We start from the raw sequence: 26,488 nt of genomic DNA on the forward strand, positions 1-26,488 counted from the left end.
TTACAATCTTTATACTTGGATTGAAACACTTCAACCCTTTTATTTTTTGTGCATTTCTGGCAATTTTGATTTACAAGCAATAAAAAGCTAAAATTTAGTGTTTCCATAAACAACATATTATATCTGACATATTAAATAAAAGTTTTCAGCCAAAATGTTTCAGGCTTTTGACTCTTCATTTTTAACTTTAATACTGGTTGGGTCTGTTTTTGCAGGAATAACTCCATTAATGCTTAGAGGTGATCAGTCTGTGGCTCTGTGTAGGTGTAATGGAAGCCAGTGTTCCTTTGATAGCTGCCTCCAGGTCATCTGCATTGTTTGACTGATGCTTCTCATCTTCCTTTTGGCAACAGCTTATAGATTTTCTATCAAGTTCAAGTCAGTCAGTTTAGCACAGAAACATTATGGACATTGAACCAACTTTTGGTACCTTTTGCAATGTGGGCAGGTACCAGGTTCTGGTAAAGGTCAGCATTTACCGTGGGCTTCAGAAAACATAACGGGCCAACACCAGCAGCTAGGGGATTCTATGTCCTTGTGGTATTCTTTCAGACTGGGACTTTATTTTCAAATGAAAAGACAGGTGTGTGTGTCGGGGGGGGGGGGGGGGGGGGGGGGGCATACATCAGGCAAAAAAGTTTACTTTCCTGCAAAACACCTGCAAAAATTGAGCAATGATCACACTTCAGAAATATGAAGATTGTCTTGTGTTCCTGGATTTTTGAAAAGCACACTATTTTTTTAAACAACACTGCACAATCAGTTCCCTACAATTTGTGTGTGGCATGTTCACCTTTTGAAAGGCATCTATGACTATTTTGTGGACTTCTGTCAAGTCAGCAACCTTGTCTATTATGGTGTAGCCCACAGATCCAGACTGAGAGACCATTCAGGGGGTCAGGAAACCATTGGGTATTCTTTGGGGTAATGGGCTGATTAGGGTGTGGCAGGACAAGTTTTTAACATTAATTATAATTACTGTTATTTTTAATTTTTTCAGTCCTCTAATTATGTGAGATACTGCCTTTCAGATTTTTACTTACCTGTAGGCCAATGTTATCTAAACTACAATGAATAAATGTTTAAGATATTTCAGATTCTGTGTAATAATTCTATAACAAACATCAGTTAGAATTTTTGTATTTACTGACAACTTTGAACTTTTTTGGATCACACATACTGTACTTCCCTTTTTACATACGGTAGAAGATCACAAAGAAAAACATTTACCTTTATTTATTTTGTTTAAACAAAATAATAATTCACATTATAATGCATATTTTTCTGTAAACCCAAATGGGATAAAGCTGGTTTTAAAATTTGTATGCATTTTGACCTTGCTGGAAAAACGTTATTTCTTGTGCATATGATGGCTTGATCAACCTCAAACATTGGGGTCTTTTTGATTATTGTTGTGGAACATTTCCTCAATGGAAGCTGTGATTACATGACTTCTGTGTCTCTCCCACTCTTTCTTTGCGTGTCTCTAATATCTGTAGCAGTCAAACTGAGAGACAGTTGTATAGCTCTAATTTATCTGATTAGGCTTGACTGCAGTTTGGCACTGTGGTTATCAATGAGAACACACTTTCAAAGAGGAACATTTTGTTTGATTTTAGCAGAATCACATGACAGCAGCGACATAAGAAGAATCAAAAAGCTTATGTAAGACTTCATCATTGTATGATGAAATCAGGAGGTAAAGTTTTATTCTGTCAGTGGTAAATAGGAGCTCCATCAACTCTGAGGAAAATGCAATTATCCAGGAATCTTTTCACCAATTTCCTTGATAGTCCCTTATCAAGGAAATTGGTAAAAATGTCCCAGTAAAGCCCAAAGTGGTCACTTTCAACAGTGTGGAACAAGTCTCACTTTGGCTTATTGCTGGTGTTGTTCCAGAGTTGCTCAATTTTTAATACAGTTACAGGCTTAGCTTTATTTGAACCCTCTTCTAGTGTATTCCCAGCGTCTGTTTTACAAACCACAGTGCAATGCCAACAATGTTTGTCTCATTTCCCCTGCTACTGTTTTTTGAATATTTCTGGGATGTTTCTTTTTTCCCTCTTGCAAATACTAGGTGATGATAAGACAAGACGATTTTTAAGCAGCAAAAGCTGTGAGTTTGTTAGTCCAGCTCAATGTCGCACACAAAGAGGATTTGGACATCTTGACCACAAGACCTTCTTAAAGATTTAAGTTTTGCAAGGACCTGAATGTTAGAGTTCTTTTCTCCGCTCTGCATTTTTTTTTTTTACCAAAGATATGCTGTCCTCAGAAATGCCCTGCATGCATTTTGGTGCCTTGGTGATTATAGATTTAACTGGTTTCTGATTGGTTGAATGCTCCTATAGTCATGCTTGTGGTTAGAAGCAGCTCCAGCATTTTTTAAAGCTGCACCACTACCAAGATGAATGCCTCCCATTACTGCTGAGTTGCAGCGTTTCTGGTCTGTAGATCCTGTGGACATTGAGGAGGAGGAGAAAAAGGTTTTTTTTTTCATGCAGAGACAGAGCAAAAGTTCGGAAACAATGCAGAGGTTTCGGAAGAAATTCAGACGGACTGTGAGGTTTGTCGACAACAGTTGGTGAGATGCTCCAAAGACAAATCTTGGCATCTCAGGTATACGCATCTGCTATTTGGGTGCATATTGCCCATTAATAAAGGATAGAGGAATTTTGCTACTTGTACATAGTGTACCCCCTTTTAAAAAAAAATCTACCCCAATGTCTGTAGATTTATGAGCTTAGAGACAATACTTCTCCATGCAATAGAATCTCTACCTCAGTTCTCTTATTGGACCACTTTAAGCTTTCAATGATCTTTTTCTTTTCTAATTGCTAAAATGCTCAGGGGGTTTCTGCTTTTCCTCTTATTACAAATCTGTCACTTTAACTTTCTTCTGTTCAAATTAGAGGCAAAGATTGTACAATTTATGCATAAATGTACACATACTGTCGTATAATGAACATTGACAGGAGAAATTCTTAGAAACTTGCAGCTTTATGTGTTGTTTTTGTAGAAATCCTTCTCAATTCTTTTAAAGGGCTGACTTGTGTGAACGGAGAATGCAGGCCTTTTTTCTTGCATGTCCTCCAATGGCTTTTAAACAAGTCTCTCTAGTCTTTACACAGAGTGTCAAAAAAGGTTTTGCAAGACTTGCCGATCTTTAGTTTGACTCCACTATAGAAGCAACAGTGATAAACTCAGACATAGAGGCCATATTTACAGACACAGAAATACCTTGAAAGCACGTTTGAGGTCACCCTATAGCTAAAATAAGTTCATTTTCCACAGAAACCATATTCTATGTATGAGAATTTGCTACGGCGTGGCAATATTCTAGTTTCTTTGCAGTAGGTCGATGTAGTTTACTGAACAAAACTTGTGAAACCACAAGATGCAACAAATAAGTTGGAAAAAGTGTCTCGAATCGTGTTTTAATCATCCTCTGATCAAAAGGACCTTGTACACAAAAAAATGTGAACAGGAAAAACTCCTTTAGCAGCCTTTTATTGTTCAGAATATTAAAGATCACTCAGTGCGTATGTAGAAGTAGTTAATTTTACACCAAGCTTCTGAGACAGACTGTTTAGTAGTTTTAGCATTTTCAGTATTCTCACCAGATTTGCATAATGGTATCATCCATAATCTTTTTGGAAATGCATTGTTGCAGTGCTTCATCATAAGGATCAGATATAAATAAATGGATGGATAGCAAATGGATGACATTTATTAAGAACTTTGCTAATCTTGTTGACCACTCAAAGCAACTCAAGTTTTTCTCATTCAGACACCCAAATTCTTAGTCTGCTGCATATTCTTAGTTCTTTAGCATTCTCACACTCAAAATCAATGTATGATGGACACTTGGCGGCCCCTCATGTGTTCTTCGGTGTCAAAGGACACGCGGACTGTTGAGGATCTGATTTCTAACCTCCTTAGAGGTAGATGATCTAGTGTGAATATGAAGAGATATCTTTTTCTAAATTCTTGTTGCTGTTTTTTAAGATTTTTTAAAAGTTTTCTGTTATAATTTCCTGACCTCACTCAAAAAAGAGCAAATGTTTTGGTAGTTTGAAACCGTGCGCAGAACCATTTCCCCCACAGTTCAGGGCACACTTACCCTTAACAATGTACAGTAGCTTTATAGATGACTACATCTGTTGTATGTTGAGTGCTACAGCCTCAGGGTCAGTCAATTCTGTTTTAATATATTGTGTTTTTACAGTGACACAGTATGGAAAAGACCAACAGCATCAAGTGTCTGTGATGACTGCCTGCCTTCAAAGGGACTTTGAAAAATCCGCCACGCTGTTGGATCCACCTGCTGCTCTGGCCTCATTATGTTTTATATGCTTTGGAGTTTTGAATGTTACTCAGCGTGGCGCGATGGAAAAGGGCAACCTGTCCCAGCATCATCTGTGGGATGACCAAGGCACGTTAAGCCTCACGGGAGGGGGGTCATTACCCTGTCCATTTGATAATGCCCCGAAATAAACCCATGTCTGTGTTAATCAAAGAGAACAACACTGCATATGATTTTTAACATGTTTTTTTACTTCCTCTTACATTTAGTACTTCAAACTCTAATACTTTTAGATCTGCGTTCATTTATCTGTTTGTAAAAATTGATTTTTAAACCGTGGCAATTTGGATGGGCACGTTTTATTAATATTTTATCATTATGGTATTTTTCAACACACTCATTTCTGGTCTAATTTTCAAAATTACATGTTTTAAAATGTAAATGACAGATTATAATTTATCTGAATTATTTTGAAACATCTGATCAGTAAATCAGAGGCTTCTAAGCATTTAAATCAATTTGTCCATCACCAACTTAAACATTAATATATTTATTGCACTGACCTCCGGCAGAGCAGGAAATGTATAAAATAAAATCTGTTTGGAATATTGAAGCCATTGGAGAGTGGGATCAGATGGCAGGGTAAACAGATTATGTGAAAGCCTCCCATGGCATAACCCTGGGCATTAATGTTAATGGAAAACCCCACAACCTTCCTTTTTGCCTGAGAGCAGCTCCATTTCAAATCCAATTGGAACATCCCAGGTCTGGAAAAAGATACATGCTCCTGATAACACATGGAAACTGTTTTTTTTTTTTTTTTTAACATTTCTTTAAAGGTTTTCCAGTTGTCCTCAGGAACTTTTTCCTCTGCTTTAGGGGTAAATAGGAAAGGCAGAAGTGGCTGTGTAACAGTGGATGCGCTGATTGTTATTGTTTCCCACAGCAGATGGCATATGACTGAAAAATTGATGACAATGTCTGGCTTTAAGTGCTGACACATTTCAAGGTTTGCCACTGTACTTCTATTGAAAGGACAGAGCAGCCCATGTTTTCCACTGGAAAGCTGCACTTAGGGTTCTACAATAGTGATGTGATCAAGTAACTCACTGGATATTGCTTTTCCGAGCTTTAAGGTCTGGGAAGATTATATGTTTTAGTTTCAGGAGCAACAAAAATACTTTGTTGGAAGAGCTTTGCAAAGACTGAATGGGGAAAACATACTGAAGTAAGTCCACATTCAGTGGTGGATTAGTTTACACTTACAGTGGTGTTGTGCTGCTGTGGGGGGGTCATCAACACAATTTAATTACATTAAGAGGTTGCTAAATTGGACTACGCAAACAGACAAGGCTTAAGGGATTAATGGACCTCTGACAGAGAGATCAAATTTTTCTTTTGAGAGACAAACAATATGCCTGGCTCCGGGCAAATGGCATGTATAGACACAGAGGCCTGCTGGGGGGTCAGCAGGGAATATTTAGATTAACTTTATTTCCATTCTCAATGCATTCATGCTAAATGACAGAAACATGGTTTTACCACCTTCTCTTCACTTCCCTTTTACCTTTGTGTTAAGTTCTATTAATATGTTTTTTTTACTCTCTGAGACACATTGTTTCTTTGTTTTGTCAGCGTTTTACCTCTGCAGCTGCCATCTGGAGTACTTTTAGGACATGGAATTTGAAGCAGAACAGTGATCTCTGCTATCACTGTTCAGTAAATGCAATTGTTGTTTGTCCTGTTTGTCTTATAGCTGCAACGCGACAGACTGGTAATCAATCCAGGGTCTGTTCCTCTTGCTGGTGACAGTTGCAATAACCTCCTACTCCCAAGATGTTTCTGAAGAGTGTATAGCCTGTGTGGATGCAGGGACAGTTAGGTATAAGGGTGGATATAGGTTTATAGTTCAGACTTTTCTAAAAACTGAAGATTCAAGGTATCCACAACTGAGAGAAACACATTTTTATGTGAAAATGGTAATGCTGACAGCCTAGGTCATTGAAACTATTGGAAAAGCATCTGAATGGTGGTAAAAGTGCTATGCTTAGATAAATGATAAGAGTAAAATTAGCTGGCTGAACACATTTCTTTGTAATTATTTTAGGAAATTAAATTTGAATCTTAAAAAATGGTCAATTTAACGTTTCATAGTTCATGTCAGGTTAAAAGATTAAAAACATGACAAGAACTTTAAATGCTGGGTACAGGTAAATAAACCTATAACCTATTACTATAAAAAGTGCTTGTCTATATAACGATAATATGAAGAAAGTGCTTAGAATCTATGAATGAATCAGTTTTTGTGGATCAGAGAAAACATAACTCATCAACTGATGCTGTCATCTTCACTCAAGACTTTTTATCTCATTTCCTTCTTCATTGTCATCCCCATTCAAGACTCTTTTCAAAGCTGCACTTTAACTATGCAAATATTTCCTTTTTCTATTCTTCTGGGAGGAATCTCATCGTCAGACAAGGTGAAATGTATTAAGCATTCTTTTTCTTAATAACTATAATGAGTCTGGGTTTCCTCTAATCTAATTTGAAGTAGTTTTAATGGTAATTATTCAGTCATAATGGCAGACTTTTGAAAGTTTCTCTTTGAACTTTGGCTGTTTTTCTCACATTTATTTTTATATTCAGTCCTCATACCTGAGTGTGAGTACAGCACTTGTTCACACTCTTAATGAATTGCCCTTTTATGCTTGAATCGTTTATTTGTTCCAAGTGAGAGCCAAGCAAGCTAATAAAAATCCAACAACCCTGTGAAAAGGGTCAAATAAAAAGAAAAAAAAATAAATCTGATTAAAAGGAATACTTAATGAGTTCTAAAAAAAAAGACAGAGAGGACTTTACAAAAAAGTCTGACTTCCTGGAAGTGATGAGCACCTGCAATAATTTTCACAGCTCTGAATGCCAATATGCTGAGGAAAATGTGCCACTCTTACAATAAACTGAGAAATAGGTCTGATGTGTAAAACATTAAATTGATTCCAAGAACAAACAGCACAACACTTTGACTAAAACAATGCATTATTGCTTGTTGAAAGTTGTTTATAATATTGACAGTGACATTAAGTTGTTCTGACTTTAAATGCTTATAGCACACAGTTAAACACATTGTGATGAATTCCTTTTTTCTTATTTAACAAATTCTTTATTCACAAAATCTGCTTTCTGTCAAAGGTATAAATGACCCACGTCGGAGAAGAACTTTTGGACTGCTGGGATCGCAGTGATAGCTTTTGCCATGAATAGATGAATGGTCAATCGTGGACATAAACTCAAAATTGTTTTTCTGTTTTCTCTGAGCCAAAGATAAAAAAGAAAAATCATGACAGAGCTGTAGCTGAAGAGTTTGTTTGTTCATGAACAAAATAGAAAGAATCCCTGCAAAGCTGAAAGTGACACAAAATTTACATAAATCCAAACACAAAAGTTGGTTTTTAATAACTAGGAATTAAAGTATATGCTGATCTTGAGTTATCTTTGAGTTGTGGAAGCTAGAAAATTTAGACCTGCATCAATCTTCATTTAGTTTACATTAGCGACACAGTATGGGACAAATATAAATGCACACCCACTGGCAATGCTATGATTCGCTTTTTTCACGGTTCAGTTCAAACCCCTTTTTTGGTCACTGTTTTGTTTCGGTCCGATAATGATTTGTTCATTACATAACAACAAAAGACCAAAAACGATCAGAAAAATCCTTACATTAAGTTTGTTAATAAGTGCGTTACAATGAAAAAAAACCTTTTGTTTGTCTTTCATGAAACCTAGTGAAATGCTATAAAACAATATTAAATATAATAAATTTAACACAACATAGGTGTTTGTCACCTTCAATGTAAACATATGTTAATGTATTCAGTAGGGGTGCAACAATTCACTTTCCCTGCAATTCGGTTCAATTGTGTCACATATGGTTTGGTTTTAAACCAAGATTTATAGCATCCCTTATACACAGTGTGGCATATTTTTCCCAATAGAGTTTTAGTTTTACTCAAATATTCAAATATGACAAGTATATGCAAAAGAAAAAAAACAGTGTTTTGCTATTAAGAGAGAGAAAGCCTTTGTGTTCTGTTCCACCCACCACATCGTGACTGGAAGAATATCACTGCATTTCCAATACTTGTACACCAAAAACTGCATTCAACAAAACTTTGAGACTCACAAAGTTTGTTAAAAGGGGCCACAAACCTGAAACTTCCTCAACTTAAGGCTTCACAAAGCTTAGGAGGGTGACCTGCGTACAAGAATCCACTCTTTGATATGTTTTTATGCACACAAGACTCAGAAAGTTCATTTTCAAAGACCCACTATAGAAAGGTTTGTTGCATTTTGCTCCATCAGTCTGTCTGAACTTTAGAAATTTACTTTTAAATAGTTCCCCTTGTTTAGGTGTACATACTCCACAAGCAGCAGTTGCCTAGAGTGGAAGGATTGCATGTAAGCCGTTTCAAAATACCATCAAGATTCCTGCTTGTCCCCAAAAACATCCTTTTAGCAGCAACACGGTGGAGCACCTTTTTCTCCTTTCTTTGATTTGTGAATTGCTCTGGAAGGTGACCACCCAGGCAGACTTTCTGCTCCCAGAAGCACTCGCTCAACACTGCCACGGTCATCTGAAATATGTCCAAAGGTGTAAATTTGTGAGGAGGGTTTATCCGAATTGCTAGGTGTCCTCTCCATGATAAAGTGGTTGTTGTCCCTACAATTCTGTTAAAACAAATCCTTTGGAGGGATCAGGGGGGTGACTGTTGTCATTTAAAGTGCAGTTTTCACAGCTGTAATTGTGCAGACTATGTACACCACAGGACACAACGCTCCCAAGCACACTGCAAACCAAATAAAGAGGTGGAAAAGGAGGGGGAGGCAGATAAAAGCTGACACCCGATGTATTATAACTGGGCTCTATTAGATATGAGCTTCTGCCAGGCTGAAGGACCGCAGCTTGGGGCAAGGATGCTGCTTGCTCATTGTATTTTAACAGAGAGCTGACAAGAGTGTGGTGCCACTGTATTCTGTATACAGCACACAATCCCTCATGCATGATTTAGTAAAGTGAAATTCCTCCTCCAATATCAAAAAAAGCAATGAAACACAAGCCACAAAGGATTGTGCACGGACAAAAAAAAAAAAAAAGCTATAACAAGCTAGCACTGTAATTAAAAAAAGTAAAACAATTATTGTCCTATAAATCAAATGAAAACATGGAACAGCAAAGTTTGTCCCCATGTCAAAAGCAATACAGAGTCTAAATAAATGTAGGGGGAGAAAAAACAATCTGACAGAAACTATTTACTGGTTTCATGCTGAACAGTGTTGAGGTGACATATTTATTATTAGTCAACCTAAACATACGCTGCCATCACCATTATGCATTGATCATTACAGATTAATCATTTTTCTTTTTACATCATCTCACTTTGATGACAGCAGTGTAAAGACTAAATCCTGTCACTGTCTTCCTAAAATGTGCTAAAACCATCAACAAGGAAAAGAAAATCTATTCCTGGAGGAACCTGCTCATTATTCCACGCCTACCTCAGAACAACTGAAAGCTGCTTGCAGTGAAGACAATTGAATAACGTAACGCCATCCACTGCTCCCTGTTAAAAACCATTTAAAGGATGTTACAACTTTGCAATCACACTTTTTCAAACATCCACACCAATAAAAATTGTGTTTTTAAGCATTTTTCTCATGATGGAGGACATATATAAAAAAATTAAAAAAGCATTTCTGAATATTTATTATTCAAATTGTGTAGATCAGAGTGTGAACAAACCCTTGCGGTTTGAAAAAGCTCAGGTTTTGCGACGCAGAAACTACAATGAGTGGACAGCGTAGGGAGCTCTGCCAGCCCCTGGGGGGCGCCGCTCGTTTGCCCTGCCAGACGCCATCCACCGAGGGACGGAAACTGCAGACATTTGGCCTAGATGGCTAGGGAGTCATTTCTCTTTCACGGGTACTTTATAATTGTACAGTTATCGTAATAATAATAACAATCTCATTTTTTAAATCCAAATTAATTGTAGAACAAAGACTGTAAATTATACATTTAATGTGTTTTATTTTTGCTTTTAAATTAAACACATATATGTTTTTGCTTTTGTATTTTTATTTCAGGCCACAGTTTTTACGATCTCTGAAAGATTGGGTTTTTTGGCCTAATACAAGCTAAAGTATTTCAATTGTTTAAAAGTTTTATATTATTTGTATTACTTTAAGTTTTCATTGTTCGGGTCAGATGCAGGGAAGATAGCTTATTGCTTTGTTTACCATTGGTAATAGTAAATATTATTTTTATCTGTATGGCCTTGTTCTTTGTATCAATGCTTTAGTTAGGTTTAACTTTCTGAGAAGCTTTTATGTGTCAATACTAAAAATGTTTTTTCCTTCATGAATTTAATGAATATCGATGGCCTGAATTATTTTAAAATCCTTATTTTTTGTTGATAAATTGGACCCAAATCCCATCATTTTGGATTGAGCCCCTGCAGAGCATAAATGAGTCCTGCCCATGCCTACTGATATGCCAGAACATAGCCACATCATTTTAGCTTAAAAGTGACTGCTGAGAGACTTTATCCTATCCTAACAATGAAAAATATGGATTAAATCTTTATTTTTATTAGATTAGACATGTTGCTTAGTTACAATTCTAGTATGCGTTAAAATCCATACGTGCAGTTAAATTACTTTTTTTTTTATGCTAAAACAACACTGCTTTTTCCGGTTGATTTTAAATATCATTTGCAATGACTAAAATAAAGATCTCCTTGGACTCTGTGTTTGAAACAACCTTTTAAACAAAGGTCATTTTTGAATAAAAACAACAAAAGTGTGAGTCTCTTTGTGAGTTTTTCCATGAATCACAGAGGTTGGTCATGATGCCATGTGAGTCTTTGTATAACATGAAAAGTACATTTGTAGTGTGTTTGCTTTTGCTATTGTCGATTCTGAACTGCTAGTAGTACCCTCCTCCTCCCCATGTTTTTTTTTCATTCAACACCGAGCCTGAAAGCATCTGATAATCAGGGTAATATTAGAGGCTTGGAGAGTTCCCACTCTGCATAAGTGGCTCTTTTTGGAGCCGAGTGTGACACCACTCATATTCATAATGATTCACAACGCTCTTGACACATGATAGTACAGACACTCCGTGGATTGCTGGTTCTGTGCTGCTGCTGATTCTATCTCCAGATAGCCCTTTGGAAAGTACATAATGATTTTTCTCACTACACAAACAAACCTTAATGACAGAGTCATTGTCAACAAACAGCAAAACATGTATATTTTTGAAACTTAACTAAAGTGATTTGTGTGTGTGTGTGTGTGGGGGGGGGGGGTCATGATATAAACTCAAGAAAGTTGAAATTTTTCAAGTAAACAGCAGAAAACAACAACCCGAGTCGAGTGATGGTTTAACAGAGGATGTAGGCAAATGATGCAGCCATAATTTGTTTGAAAGACTGGATCGTGTACACAGCTAATCTCTCCTTTCTGAGACACAAAGCAGCTTAGTTGTACACGTCCATCATGGCTGCTTAAACCCCAATATCCTTAAGACTGGGTCACTTTATCAGAACAAAGCCTCGAGTCTTAGGGTGTTAAAGCTGGAGGAACATGACAAGTTTCATCAACCTGAATCACGAAAACATCATCCAAGAAAACACTACTTCATACTGTCATAATGACTTATTAGTTATTTAGATCAGAAATCTCTGTTGCAGTTTATAGTTCAACAAATACACCTTCATGTAGATTATCATGGTCATGGTCCCTTCTAGAGTTTGTGGAGAACATTTCAACAGCAAGAACTCATTGCCCTTTATCAACTAATTTGAGATTAAAACAAAGAAAGAGGGACGTGAGTTCTGCTGATGACTTCACCTTCAACGCCATCAAAGTTTAGCAGATTTTTTTGTGAAATTTCCCTTTTTTTTACACTACGCATTGTGTTCTGACTGGCTGTCAATTATACTACTCTGTGCCATTTTTCCTGTACAGAATGCATTCAGTTGCCAAATTTAAATAAATCTCTGATTACTAGCATATCTGTGGTTTCATTTAATATCACTGGTCCTATTTGTCCAACACAGGTTTGAACTTTGATAGTGTTCAAACAAGAGTTGTGTTAAAATGTCTGAGAAAGGCACAAAAAGAGTGTAGTGAGGTGTGTAGTCCATAAGGTGTTTGTTGGTTTCAAAATAAATTTGATGTACCTTAAGCCTGTATTTTTCAACCTATTTTGAGCCACGGCACACTTTATCCTTGACCAAAATCCTGCGGCACACCAGCATCCCAAAATTTAAAAAAGGGGGAAACTCAGTCTGTATTGATGTACAGTCCCTCTGCAATCTCACGTGCATTTATGTGATAATTGTGGCAGAAAAAGCTGGAAGCTGCAGCTGTTTTTTCTTAAAGATGTAATCAAAGTTAAGCTAGTTTTCAGTAATAATTTTAACTAAATTATTTGACATTTTACCCTGGTAGTTGTTTTTTCATCCAGTTTCCTAACATGCAACACAAAAAACAAATATATTCTTTCTAATAGTGATTTATTTTTTAAATGTTGGTTCAAAGGCAGCTGTATTTTTTGAACAATATGATCACAATATATTTGATAAGTTTTTACACAAAAAGACTAATTATATTTATGTTGTCTGTAGCTATACACAAAAAGTGAACATGTTGAAGTTTTATTAGTTTTTCTTTTTTCTTAATCAAAAATGATATTTTTTAAAACTTAAACAAAAAAAGTTTTATTTCTTCTTTAGATGATTCAATTATTTCAATTTAGTTTAATTGTGTCTGTTGGCCACTTAACCTTAATCCTGTTTCTTAAATGTTGTTATTACTTCTTAAGTTTAACATATAAAATAATCTAGACGTTATTAGAAAAGTGTTTCAGTTAAAAAGATGACTTGGACCAAACTCTGGGATGTCTGACTGTTAATAAACACAAACCTTGAAGGAGAACTAAACTGTTGACCTCTGATTTCATCAAAAAGATTGAAAAACCATTTGATGTGTGTTCTTTGTGGTTTCAAGACGTTTAACAGGGAAGACTCATTGTACGCTGAGACGCTGTCACTTTAACCCGATGCATCATGGGAGATTTAGTGCGATCAGTCTGATTGGTCAGACTGATTACGTAGGATTAGGCCTCCAAGAATGATTGGTGGAGACAGTTAAAAGGGACGGAACTTTTCCAAAAAAATCTGAAGCTAAGGCTAAATCGTGGTGCCGTCATTCTCATCAAAGTGTCTTTAATCGAATCATATAGACACAAAGAAAAAGGTATTTCAAGATCTTTCATATTCCTAACTACTCAGTGTTTTATCAGGGCCTGTTTGGATGCACAAGCTGATATCCTGGAGATGGTATATGTTTTTAGATCAGTGAAAATGGGGAATTTCCCACAGCACACCTGACCATCTCCCATGGCACATTAGTGTGCTGCAGCACACTGGTTGAAAAACACTGCCTTAAACCTTTATGTGCTTTTACTCTATTGGTCTTTTTGTTCAGTTAGTCTTTCCAAATTGCAAAACTTTCAGAAAATTAACTGCAAACATAAAGAAAAGTTGAAAGGGGGCAATAATGTTCACTACATTCATGTCATACATTATTTAGTGTTATTCCAGGTAAAAATGGCTCCCAGTCAATGCATGCTTTGTCAGCCCAATGACGGACAGCCTCAGAAGAATGTGCCCCATTTGAACGTGTAATAAACTTATCACATGAGCAGTTTAAACACCTCTGTGGTTCAGCATTTGAAGGACAAACTCACCGTGGGCTTGTGCCTGCGCCAACTCTGACGTCTCCTGTTGGTGAATAAAGAGAACCAGACCTCCAGCACCGAACAGTAGGATGAACAGAAGGAAACAGGGCAGCCTGCGTCTCCGTCCACACAGGGCGTCCACCACCATCTTCATCTTCATCCACACTATGATGCAGCACAGTCACACTGCAGTGGAGCCCACTCTGAGGAAGACAATAGGAACTATAAGGTCTGTGCAATACAAAATTCAATATACAGTTTGAGCTGAGAGGTATTTCCTCTAAACAAAGAAATCTGCGCTCTGTTTATGAGGGTACAGCATGGCAAACAATTCCAGCTGCACCGACGTGACAGCAAACAAGCTCTGACTACTGTTCATACAACAGAATCGATGCAACTCAATTCAATATGCAAAAGAGCATATGTGTGGCCATCGGAAAAAGAGTTTCTATTTCTGTCAACAAGTCAACTCTTACATCGTCTCAAACAATTGGTAAATTAGCAAAATCTCACATCATCTGCTGGAAAGCATGTATGTACAATAAATAGAAATTCTCAAATCATAAAAATATGGCATTTAATATACTTGAGACAGACTATAGGTAAATAAACACTTCTTGTAGACTTCAAAACAGTCTACAAGAAGTATATTTGTCAAAAATTTACTATAATTAAACATTTCAAGAAAAAGTATTGGTATCAGTATGGATATCGACACTGGCCCTGTAATTAACTTGGTATCAGATCGATACCCAAATTCCCAGTATCGCCGACCCCTACTGCCCAATGATGCTCAAAGAGTTAAGAGATGTTTGAAATCCCTTGGAGGAGTTTAGATTTATTAGGGTCTAAAATTTGATTTCAAGATGGCAGGTTCCTCTGAAGATCACAGGTCAAGGACACTTCATTTGTGGTTGTACACTTAAGCTGGGGGCATGTGTGTGAAATTTTGTGAAGATTGTTTAAACAAAAGTTGTTGATCTTTTTCCCAAATTGTGCAAAAACTTGAAGGTCTCACACTTTGCAACAAAGTGGTCACCAAGGTGTGTGTCCTGTGGCCATCCCATAATTTCAAAACTTACTTTGGATATCTTCAACACATGTCTTTTGGTTAGTTGATTATAAAACACTTTCTCAGCCCCAGTCAATATTTGATGGTATGTGCAAATTTTGGTGATTTTCCAAGTGTGTGGCGGGGGTGAAATCTTCACTTAAAGGTGCAGCAAGAAAGAAGAATTGCGAAAACATTCTGGTCCTGGCATTCTTGGACTGCTGCGGGATGTAATAAAGGGAGTTCATCAAAGAACCAATTTGTCACACTGATCAAAGTCTTAACTGAAAATATCCCTGTGCTCCTCTTTGGTCAAAGGAATTAGTCGGCTTCTTCTGAACCAGTCTGCAGCATAAATAGACATGATTTATGTGCTGTCATTGAGGGCCCTGCACAGATATGCCACTGTTTGCGTGTGCTGACATGGCAGTAGATCTCATATCAGAGTCAACAACATCATAGCTTTCGCTGTACCTTCAAATGAAGCAGTTATTCAGATGTCGGATCATTAACCCTCCCCCATAAACCCATTCTATTCGCTTCTCTTATTGTCAGCTTTGCATTTTCACATATACAGTCCTGCAGTCAATCTGCAGGGAAACGATCCAAGCAAAGATGTACAGTGAAGAGCACCATTAGGAGAAAGAAATCCAAAAATTGGGTTTTTGGTGAATAAGCGTGAAGCACCAACCCTGCATGTAGAGCAGAACAGAAGATGGGGAAGGACTTTTTTTCAGTTGTCTCTCTTCACACTATGATGACTCCAATTCATTACAAGCACAGCAGAAAGAAAGTCAGGAAACATCTAAAAGCTATAATATACATGCAGTAACTCAAGAAAAAAAGTTTCCTAAAGGATGCAGGAAGTAATCTGGAGCAAACATTAAAGCAGAGTTTTAAAGTTTGACAGTGCTGTGCTTCAAATGAACCATTAGTAGCTGAAAATTTGAGCTTTTTCACTTTTTGCCTCTTTAGTGTGCTGGTATGATTGTGTGCTGTTTTATGTCGCTGCACAGAAGACAATGAAGAGTTCGACCTGCCAACCATAAATTATACGCAGATGTCTGCACAGATTCGCACAGGCAGCACTCTGATCTGTTAGGTAGTTTTCAATAACTTCACTTCATAAATCTGTAGTGTTAATACTGATTTGCCAACTCAATAACATTATTAAGACACAGAATAATACATTTTTTTCGGTTTTAGATCATCTCTCACCTGTTGATGCCTTGGCACATTAAGCTTAACACGCCTCATAAGTGTCAATCTTATTTTCTTCATTTCTATTATTTTGTGATTTATTATAACTGTTTATGATGGAATGCACATTATTTATTTCCTTAAAGTGAGACTAAATAATTCTAATTTTAATACGTATAAGTGATGCTTTATGCGAAACTGTAATTATAATGTAACTCATCATTCTGATTTCTAATAGTTCAGCTTCGCTAAGCAGAAGCAGGCAGCTTTGTAGAGCGCAATTCTCCAGCAGCTTGTTCCAAATACGTCTCCTATTCCTTATAGAGTGTCAGTGTGGTGAAGTAAAAATAGTCGAGTTTGTTCTTTTGCTGCCGGATCCATCAAAATCACTCTTCTTTTTCCATTTTTTAAAAGGTGACAGTCAGAAGGTGACACAGATGGAGCGTGTGAATGACAGATTTGGTTTTTCCTGCTTCTGAAAAAAAAATAATTACAGACTTAATGGGTGGGCTAAGGGAAACATGAGATTCAGTGAGGGGAAAGAAGAGATTAGAAAACTTCTTTAGAGTTTCTGATAAGTGAAAAGACAAAAAAAACACCTTAAGACGTACAGATATAAAAAATCTGAGAGGCATAAAGCATAAAGCAGTTTTTTGCACTTAAACAATACTTTGATGGGGAAACAATGAGCCAAGTCTCTGACAATTTATGCATCAAGAAACGGGAGTCAAATAAAGTGACAGGAGCCTAAAGCAAAGTAAGGATTAGTCATTTGCTTAATTAAGTTATGAACCCTGAAACCTGTTTAACATCTTGAAATGTTTTGATCTTGAGGTTTACTTAAAATATGGTAATTTGTCCCTTTACAAAATGATCAGTTTAGTTTTCGAAGGCATCAAAAACATCTAAAGATCAACAAAGACTTAAACTTACATTATAATACACTGCATGGAACCCGTTTTTAGTTTAGTTGAAGTTCAGTGAAAATTAAAGTTATTTAAAGTGACAAGTTCTCTCAAAAACATTCACAAGTGGCATATAAAGAACTTTAAGTAAATACACAGTGATCTGGCTAGTGTCTCACATGTCAGTGTGAGTAAACCAGATAAAGCGCTTTGGTGGTTGCAAATAGGCAGGAAGCGCTATATAAGTACACTTAGCTAAATATTGTCACTCAAAATGGTCATTTTTATGGTTTTTCTTTTACAACAACAAAAATATTGTTACTTTCCCCAGTACAGGTAACTATAACTTCTCCATTTCTACTGAAACCCTCTATGCAAAGTAAGCTACGTTTGTCGTCATTTTAGTCATCATCTACAACCTTTCACTTCCACATATCCAGCTATGAAGCTGAGCAGCTTCCACCTTTGGGGTCTTTGGTGGGTAGTCAGTATTCGCATATTCCACTTCTATTGAGACTTTTTATTACAAACAAGCGACAAACAGGTTAAAAAGGCAACAATAAAAAAAAATAAAATAAGAAAAATCAAAAATGCACTTTACACCAAGGCAAAATACCTTCAATTATTGAGTCATAAATATTTTGCAAATTAAAGTTCTGTAGATTATGTAGCAGTGTCACATTTATGTAGATCAGCAGAAGTTGTAATCAGTTTTATCGTACGGTTAGGTTGATTAAACCAGCAGCAGCAGGGCAGTTAGTCCCACAAAGGTAAAAACGGCGCTAACAAAAGTAAGATCATGAAACAAAATGTGGAAGTAAAGAAAAAGTGAGGAAATAAGCAGGCAAGGCAAAACTAGACATGTAGGTTTGTTTTCTGGCCCTTGGGTCAGGGCAGCGTATGGCAACCTGGGGCTCTTTCATCATGTGCTACAACTCTCTTTGGTTGTGTATAAGTAAGGGTTAATGGCCGACGAAGTATGTATTATCACTTTTTAACGCACACCGTGGAAGCCTGAACCGTCCGATGCGAATTGCTTCCGCGAAGTGTGTTAAAAGTGATAATGCATACTTCCGCGGGTTACGGCATGTGGCGCCTTGTCATGGTAACAGGACATGGCGCCGCACCACCGCTACAGTCGAGACTCAGCGATATAAAGCGATATATATATGCTGATCGTTCCGATGGGTTGAATAAAGCATCAGTTCAGAGAGAAGGTTCACCTCTTACTGCTTGTCTTTGTCCAGATGATGAAGCTAAAGATTGTTTTAAAGAAGTGATACAGAAGATTGAAGGTACTTTAGGTGACCGTACATTTTTTTTAGGGTGTGCGGTTATCAAGCACACCCAGCAGCCAATCAGAATCGAGTATTCATCCGGACCATGGTATAATAACTATTATGTAATAAGATTGTCATGGTGCCTTTAACACCGTTGGGATGAGCAAACGGGCAGAAGGAGAGGCAGCGTGAATGAGCAGAGGGGGCGCGGCTGCGGCTGTGAATGTGGACCAGAGTCTGTCATGGGGAGAAGCCCCAGGCTGCAGCCTGCAGACCGAGGCGTGCCTCAACGTGGGCAGAGTTAAACGCGTCTGCAGTCTTCAGACGCATTTAACTCCGCCCACGTTGAGGCATGCCCACTGTATGTGATTTTTTTGTCACAGTAAAAGTTGGCATTCAAAAATACCAAGTGTCTCAGCTATGAGAAGCTGATCTGGTTTTTTCCATCAGTAATAATCTGCTCTGTTTAGGAGAAGATTCTCTCAGTCCTCAGGTGCAGGTTGGTTGAGGAGCCGCTTCCATTCTTTTCTACTCTGTTCTTAATTGTTTTCTTGTAGACTCTAAATTCTCTTTTCGTATTACACTTAAAGTGAAGTGGTTCCGGATTTTGCTACTTTTTCCAGTATCACTCATGTCTGTACGTCACTAAAATTCAGGCAGCCAACCAGGAAAAGACTCTTGGACATTTCATTGTGTTTTGCACACTTGAATGACAGTTAAATGTGTTGCTGCGCAGAATTTGAATGCTGATATTGACGGTCAGGTGAAATTTCAAGAAAGAGAGGGAGGTTAACTCCAAATTCTTATGTTCACAAATGTTTGCAAGTTTAATTTAGGTTAATGTTTCATTGATTTGCACATTTACATTTCTGGCACAGTGTTTGATCTTTTTCCATAGCCCCTCTTGAGTTTATCATCAGGATTGCTTCAGTGTCAGATGTCAAATATTCAGTCTGTATAAAATTGAACAAACTTTTTTTTTTTTAATGAAATGCATTTTATTTCAAATCCATTGGCCTCTGTGAATGAATGTGTTATGCCAATTATTTTGCTGTTTGTATTTATGAATGTTTTTTTGCTGCTGAAGAAAAGAGAATTTCCCCATTGTGGATGAATAAAGTCGATCTAATCTAATCTAATCTAATCTAACGTGATTAGGCTACTATGATGGTTGAGGCATTTTTGAAACTGAGAAAGAAAAATAAAATAAAAAACAAAAGCAAAGCTACAGATATTAAGTTGACCATAGTGGATTTTACTTTTATGTTACTGGTGGGGTCCACTGGAGAATAGACGGGTTGAATGTGCCCCCTGAACCAAAATGAGTTTTCACCCCCAAACTAAGTGGACACATTTTTGATGTTTTTCTGTTAAACTGATGTCACCATGGGTTCCTATGAGTCAACATTGTGTCGGTTAACATGGTTAACAGTGGGTGGCTGATGGGTTAATATTAACATTAACATCGAAACTGGACGCCCGCTGACAAGTGAGTCGCATTCAGTGTGAACGTAACTTTAGGCCTGAAAGTGTCATGGTGCCTCTGGCAGTCTTCTCCTCTTCCAGAATAATAAATGCATTAATTCTCCATCTAACTCTCCTGTGCTCCTTCCGGGTTCCAGCGTCTTGGTCTATTCTGCTTAAGCCGATCATGACAGAAAGTAAACTTATTTATTAATTTTGTTTTACTGTCACAAGTAAAAATTGATAAAATATTTTGCAAGCTGTAGATTCCATTTATACCTGAAAAGGTGACCTTTTCTCAATTATAAATGATTTGTGTAATCTGTGTCTTGATCGGCTGTGCAATCTAGAACCAAAGTCACAAATGTAAAGAGGACCCAACCTGAACAGAGAGTATTGCATCACAAAAAAAAATGATTTCAAATGTTTAAACAAAAATCGCACAACACCTGGCATGTGGGTGAGAAAATGAACATTAAAAAGCAAAGTTCTAATCAACAAGGAAAAAAGAATGTAATCGGAGATAAAATGTTGCAACCTTACCTTAATTCAATCAATCCAACCAAGTTCCAAACAAAAGAATCAAAACAAGAAATGTAAAATATAAAAACTCATACTATGCCTTCTAAACACTTAATCAGAAATATTTTACACACCCAAAAATGGTGGATGTTTTTTTTCCCCTACTATTTTGTGTTTATGTTTAGTCCCAGCAGCAAATCAGTGAGAATGAGCTGCAATTGGCTGCAAGCAGAAAGGATTGAAGGCCGCTGCCAGGACTGCTTCATAAATGAATGATTATGAGCAGGGGAATTTGAGGAGCGCATAATGGGAGCTGGTCGGATTGTGTTCAAAGCACTGCTAATTGTCTTTATTCATGAAAGCTGGTGATCTCTAGGATGAGTTAATGCATTGGACACACTGTTGTGAGGAGGCCTTGCAATCAGACATCATGCTTCCAGCATTCTCCCACAGGCATTTACTTAGAGGAAAGGTCTATAATCCTCAATGTATAAATCCTACTTGCTTTGAAGTAGGTGAAAAAACGACACAATAGTTTGTATGCAAAGTTTTGTTGTCGTATTTTACACACCGAGATAAAAGAGACCGTGTTTTTTTTTTTTTTTTACTTATAACTTGGAAAAGGTGAGATGCTGCAAACAATTACAGCATGTTGGCTTTAAAGGCCCACTCAGATAATCTTTTCAGCCTTTTTCAAAGCGTTCCCAGTGGTCTTTAAATTATAATTAGGCTGTTTTTAGCAAAAAAAATAAATTAATAAATCTGTGTCGTTTTCTAGGACATAGTTTCTGCAGAGCGGCAGGAGTTTATTTGGAATTTGCCTCAGAGGTGTGGCGGGACCGTAGGAGCAGAGAAATCCCGCCACCCCTTATGTTACCGGTTCAACAAAAATGGCGAGCAATGTCGGAGCAATCCAACCGTACTGTTCTGAGCTAGATGCCAGCTCAGACGAGGAAAACAAAGACATACATAGTTCAATTTGTTTACAAGTAGATGCATCAGAATGGAGCTGAGCAGGAAGATTGTGGTCCGCCCAGCATATTTTTTTACATCACAAATTAGCTATTTTTCCAACTGCATTTTTTCATCTCCTCCTGATTCTCAATGATTAGAATAAAAAAATGCTCAGAAATTCCAATTTACACTTAATTTTCTTCATATATGTCCTCCATCGTGAGTAAAATGCTACAAAAACATTTTTTAAAAAAAGAGTTTTTAATCTGAGTGGGTCAAAGAGTGGGACAAAGACTTTTTCAACAGTCAAGCCATGTGTTCTAAATGAAATGTGTTGTATATTAAAGTATTTCAGTCTTTTCCTAACTCCGTACAACTCCCTTTTTTAGGATCCTTTCCCAACAAACACAGCTTCTTTAACAAGGTCTGCACACTGGATATCCAAAAAGGAAACTGTCATGTTTTATATGTATCCGTGTTATTAGTTTCTTCATTTGTGCCGCAGAATCATATCCTGAGTCCCTGACAAATGAGAGAGCTGCGTGACGGTGACCTGCTCCTATGGCCTCAGGACGGCTTCCAGCTCAGGCAGCTCGGCTGATGGGAGCTCCAGTACAATCAGACATGCTCAGATACAACACATCTTTGTCATATCATGTCAGCCCAATACCTGCCAAGGGGCACTGCTGTGCTCCAGTATCAACCTCTCAAATGAGGCTACAGATTAGTTTCTATTTATACACATGGTCCAACTGCAGCTCAATGACCAGCAGAGCACTCCAAGTAAATGACATGCTGGCCCAGGAGTTGCAATCCAGATTTTTTATTCTTTAAACTAGATGTTAAAAAAAGCTAAACAAATTCCTATTCTTTCTAAGTGCATGGGATTTAAGTCATTTCAAAGACCTCCTGGTAAAGTTTCCATTTTCTGATGAGTCCAGCATCTCAACTTGATTATTTAGTTGATGTTTCACAGAAATGAGAACAATTAAAATCCTACTATCCTGTCACTAATACCACTTTGTCTACAGTGCAATCAGAAAAAATACAGAATATGGTAATTGTAATATTTTAGGAAAAAGCATTTTATGCAGATCCATTTTTGAGTGGTATATTACTGGACTTTGCTTATTACAGTTAACCAGAAAGTGTTTTTTTGTGACTTCCTCTCTATTTCATAACTGAGATACACACTGCACTTAAAATATTGTCCGTCTTGGCGACTGCTTCTTCTGTTCACCTGCTGATTCTGTCACTTCTGGATCAGCGCCTCATAGAGTTACAGAGCATGGACAGAGCCTGGGTTTGACTGAATGCGTACAGAAAAGAAGTGACCTGACTCTCAATCACATCACCTGAACACAACCACAACAGATTCATTTGTATTGGTTGTTCATTTTTTTAAGTTAAATTTTAAGTTAAATTTAAAAAGCTGAAGTATTTGGAAATAATCACATTTTTTCTCCTAAAAACTAGTGTGTTATCAAATAAGTCAGAGTATAAGAAGAGGTAATCAAAAAACATTCATTTTCATTTCTTTGCAAATGTGATTTGATATCTAAAATTAAGGTTCCAAACATAATGAATGAGGGTCCAATTTTGTCCATTTCTTTTTTGGTTTTAGGAGCACCATCTTTGATGAGTATTACTGGCTATTTACCTAAAGCAGTATCATTATTATTAGAACACATTTAGAATTTTGGAATTAATTGTTTTTGGATTTGAACAAAGGGTTTTACACAGTTTTTTATTTTAATTTTGGCTTTAGATCCTCTTTATTGCTTTCTTAAATTTGTTCAGTATAGTGAATGTCACCAGGTTTGTAAGTGAAATGCAAGAAACAGTTTGTTTGTTTTTAGCTTGTCCTGGCCCTGACTAGATTTCAGGTATGCTGACACAAAGATTGTAGAACCATTTAAACAGGTCAGATTACCTTCATATCAAGAGAGGAATGTACAGGAAGGAACACGAGTAATTTTTAATCTGGATGGGAAACATTCTATTCAAAGTCAGCCGAGTCACGGAGCTAAAGAAATGACGAGTCTTTCACTTTTTCCTTGTTTGTGTTAGTTATTGCAGTTAACTGTAAATGTATCTAAAAAACACAATCCATCATCACACACAAAAGACTCAAACTCTTATTATTTAGTTGTTCCGTCTTTCAAAAATGTTCCTGTCTTCAGATTAAAAAAAAAAAAAAAAAAGGCTCTGTCATGTCCACAATCATGACTGAACATGATTGTAATGAGAACAAGTGTGGCGCCTGGAGTTGTGTGTGTGCACTTCTGCCATGCACAATTCAGCCCCTTGTGGCTCTTTGGCCTGTCCTACCAAGTAAGGGAACATAATTTCAAAATGAGTGTGCAGAACCGTGAGAGTGCAGGCAGAGCAGGTGATGACAGCACCTTCTCTTCATATAATGTCATCTTAATACCTGCCCAGGGGAACTAGCCAATTTTACAGATGGAATTCAAGACTCCTTTAAACCTCCAAATTCCTCATACTTTTATTTTTAAGCAGAATAAGAGTCTTTTGTGGTAAAATAAAGTGCAGCAACAGCTGCTGCAGAAAACCGATTTTAAAAACAGGGTCAATTTCTCCTGCAGTCATTAATGCAGCCTGTGAGGTTATAACCACACAAATGTCAGAATCCTGTGATGAAATAAGAAAACAGACTGTCTGTGATACACAAAAACAACAGTCTCATGTTGTTTTCTTGGCTATTCTGATCCTTAATTAATAGTATAATGAAGCGGTAAGTTCTTTAGAACTTCGATTACAATGGTGTTAAAAAACACTATTGTATTCTCATGATGGAAGACATACATAAAGAAAATTAAGATTAAAATAATTGGCCAAGAGTCCCACCCACAACTTAGAAGCCAAATTTCAAATGAACTTCTGACGCTCTGCAGAAACTGTGTTCAAGCACAATAACAATTAAAAGACCACTGGGAACAGTTTTAAAACAGATCAAAAGATGATCAGAGTGGGATTTCAATTCAGGAATGAATCATCAATGAAACAAGTTTAAATGCACAGCAAGGAACCTATGAATCCTCTCATCTTTTAAAAGCTTCATCCATCCTATTGTTTCCTTTTGATGTAACTTAAAATGCATCAATAACAGTTTAAAACATTAGGACCAAATTTAATTAATCTTTTTGTGGATTTGTTTTGATCAACTTTGTTACGATTGCCGATCTCTTCATAATGAGGACACTAAAAATAACCTAAGTTTATCATCAGGTTCAACTTGGTTTAAATAACGGATTTTGTTAGACAAAGAAAAAAAAAAAATGAGGCCAAGGTGGCTAGATAAAAGAAAAACAAAGAGGTGATATAATATTGAGGCAAAGAGAGCAGAGCATTTGTGTCTTTGTTTCATTCAGGCCATGTTTTGATTTTGATTTATTATTTTCTTGGCTAAATCGCACAACCGTCTAGCACAGATTTCTAGTGAATTTCATCAGAAATACAACTGACCATGAGGGAATATTATAAATTGTGAAACTCATCAAGACATGAAACCACAGTCTAAGTTTATTTCTTCTGTTCATTAATAAAAGCAAAGATCTTTGAATCACACAGAAAAAAAACTAAACAAAAAAAAAGGCTTTTTTTGGTTTAAAATATACATAATTTTGTTTTGTCTTGGTTTATCAGTCAAATTAAGATTGAGATGTTAACCCTTGTTTGACCACTGGTCTTCAAGTTTTTTTCTTGACTGTTCACGATAGAAGTTGTCCGCCATATTAGCGTTTTCTGAGGACGACTGCAGACCAGCGGTCAATCCTGTTGTGGCCACAATAGCGCATGTGGGAGGAGCCCCACCTGAGGCTACAGGTAAGTCTAGATTGCGAGAGAGGAGCCATGAAACTACAAGTCCGAATTTAGTCTCAACAATAAAAAAAATAATAAAATACAAATGATCTTTATTATGACATAAGGTTTAAATGTCGTAAATTGGATCTAATTGCAAACTATACGTGAGACTGAGATCCAAAAAAAGCATTTTAAGGTAAACTACATCTTTATCTATAAAATTATATAATAAGAAAGAAAAGAAACCTACAGAAAGAAATAAAAATGAAACCAGAACAAAATGTATTCAAAGCAATAAACTTTCTTTGCATTTACAGAACTATTTTTGTAAAACACAGTTGCTTGATTCAAATGTGCAACAACAGTCAAGAAACGCAGCATATTTAACGTACACATATATTGCATGCCTTTGTTTTGTGTCCTTAGGCCTAAATTTGAAGTAAGTTTACCAAAAAATAAATGGAGAGAAACAATTAAAATGAATTCAGCTAATTTTACATTTAAGACACTTCTTAGGAACTCTTTGGATGCAGTTTTTCTGCCTCAGTTTTTATGCTTTGCTTTTAGTTAAAAAGGCAAAGCCTTTCGAAAATAAAAATATGTCTTGCAGAAGTCAAGTTATCAATTTTCAGAAAGCTTTCACACTGAAAAGAAACAATGGCCACTGAACTGAAGACTTTAAAATTTTACTCTTCCAGGGGATGTTTTCAGCAGTTTTAAACATCAAACTTCTGCCCTGAGTGACATTTACAAACATTTAGGAAGGTTCTGGCTCCTGGTGGATGCAGCTGGACCAAGTGGTGTTTGTGGACACCCAAAGATAAGAACTTGTGACCATCACTAAAGTCTGAAAAACTAAAGAAACCTAAATATGAGAAACTGCTCTTTGAGCTTTACACATTGAAACATTAAGGATTTGTTTTACTGAATCCTGAAGTCTCACAAATGGTAAAAATCTTTATGTGTCACTAATTACTAGTAGTAAAAGCTTTAGCTGGTTTTATCTAAGTATAATTCAGGCTATGAAAGTTTTTTTTGGGGAGGAAGAGAAAAAAAAGTATAATAATAGATCATTTTATAAGTTTTAATAAAAATAAAAAATATATATGGCTGTATATCGTGATGATTACAACTTTTTGCACTTTGTAGTTTTAAATGGCGTAAATGAAGAGAAATATG

The 26,488-nt window shown here is 36.7% G+C and overlaps 1 protein-coding gene across 1 annotated transcript in view; it reads right to left on the reverse strand.

Annotated features, from left to right (window-relative positions):
* Positions 1 to 26,488, reverse strand: part of chst8 (carbohydrate sulfotransferase 8) — a 196,124-nt gene that overhangs the window by 136,437 nt on the left and 33,199 nt on the right. The window contains exon 2 of the mRNA XM_004067502.4: positions 14,118 to 14,311. Coding sequence (XP_004067550.2) covers positions 14,118 to 14,268 — 151 coding nt within the window. The 5' untranslated portion in view covers positions 14,269 to 14,311. The remainder of the gene's footprint in view (positions 1 to 14,117; positions 14,312 to 26,488) is intronic.

The sequence above is a fragment of the Oryzias latipes genome, chromosome 3, assembly GCF_002234675.1.
Source record: "Oryzias latipes chromosome 3, ASM223467v1".
NCBI lineage: Eukaryota > Metazoa > Chordata > Actinopteri > Beloniformes > Adrianichthyidae > Oryzias > Oryzias latipes.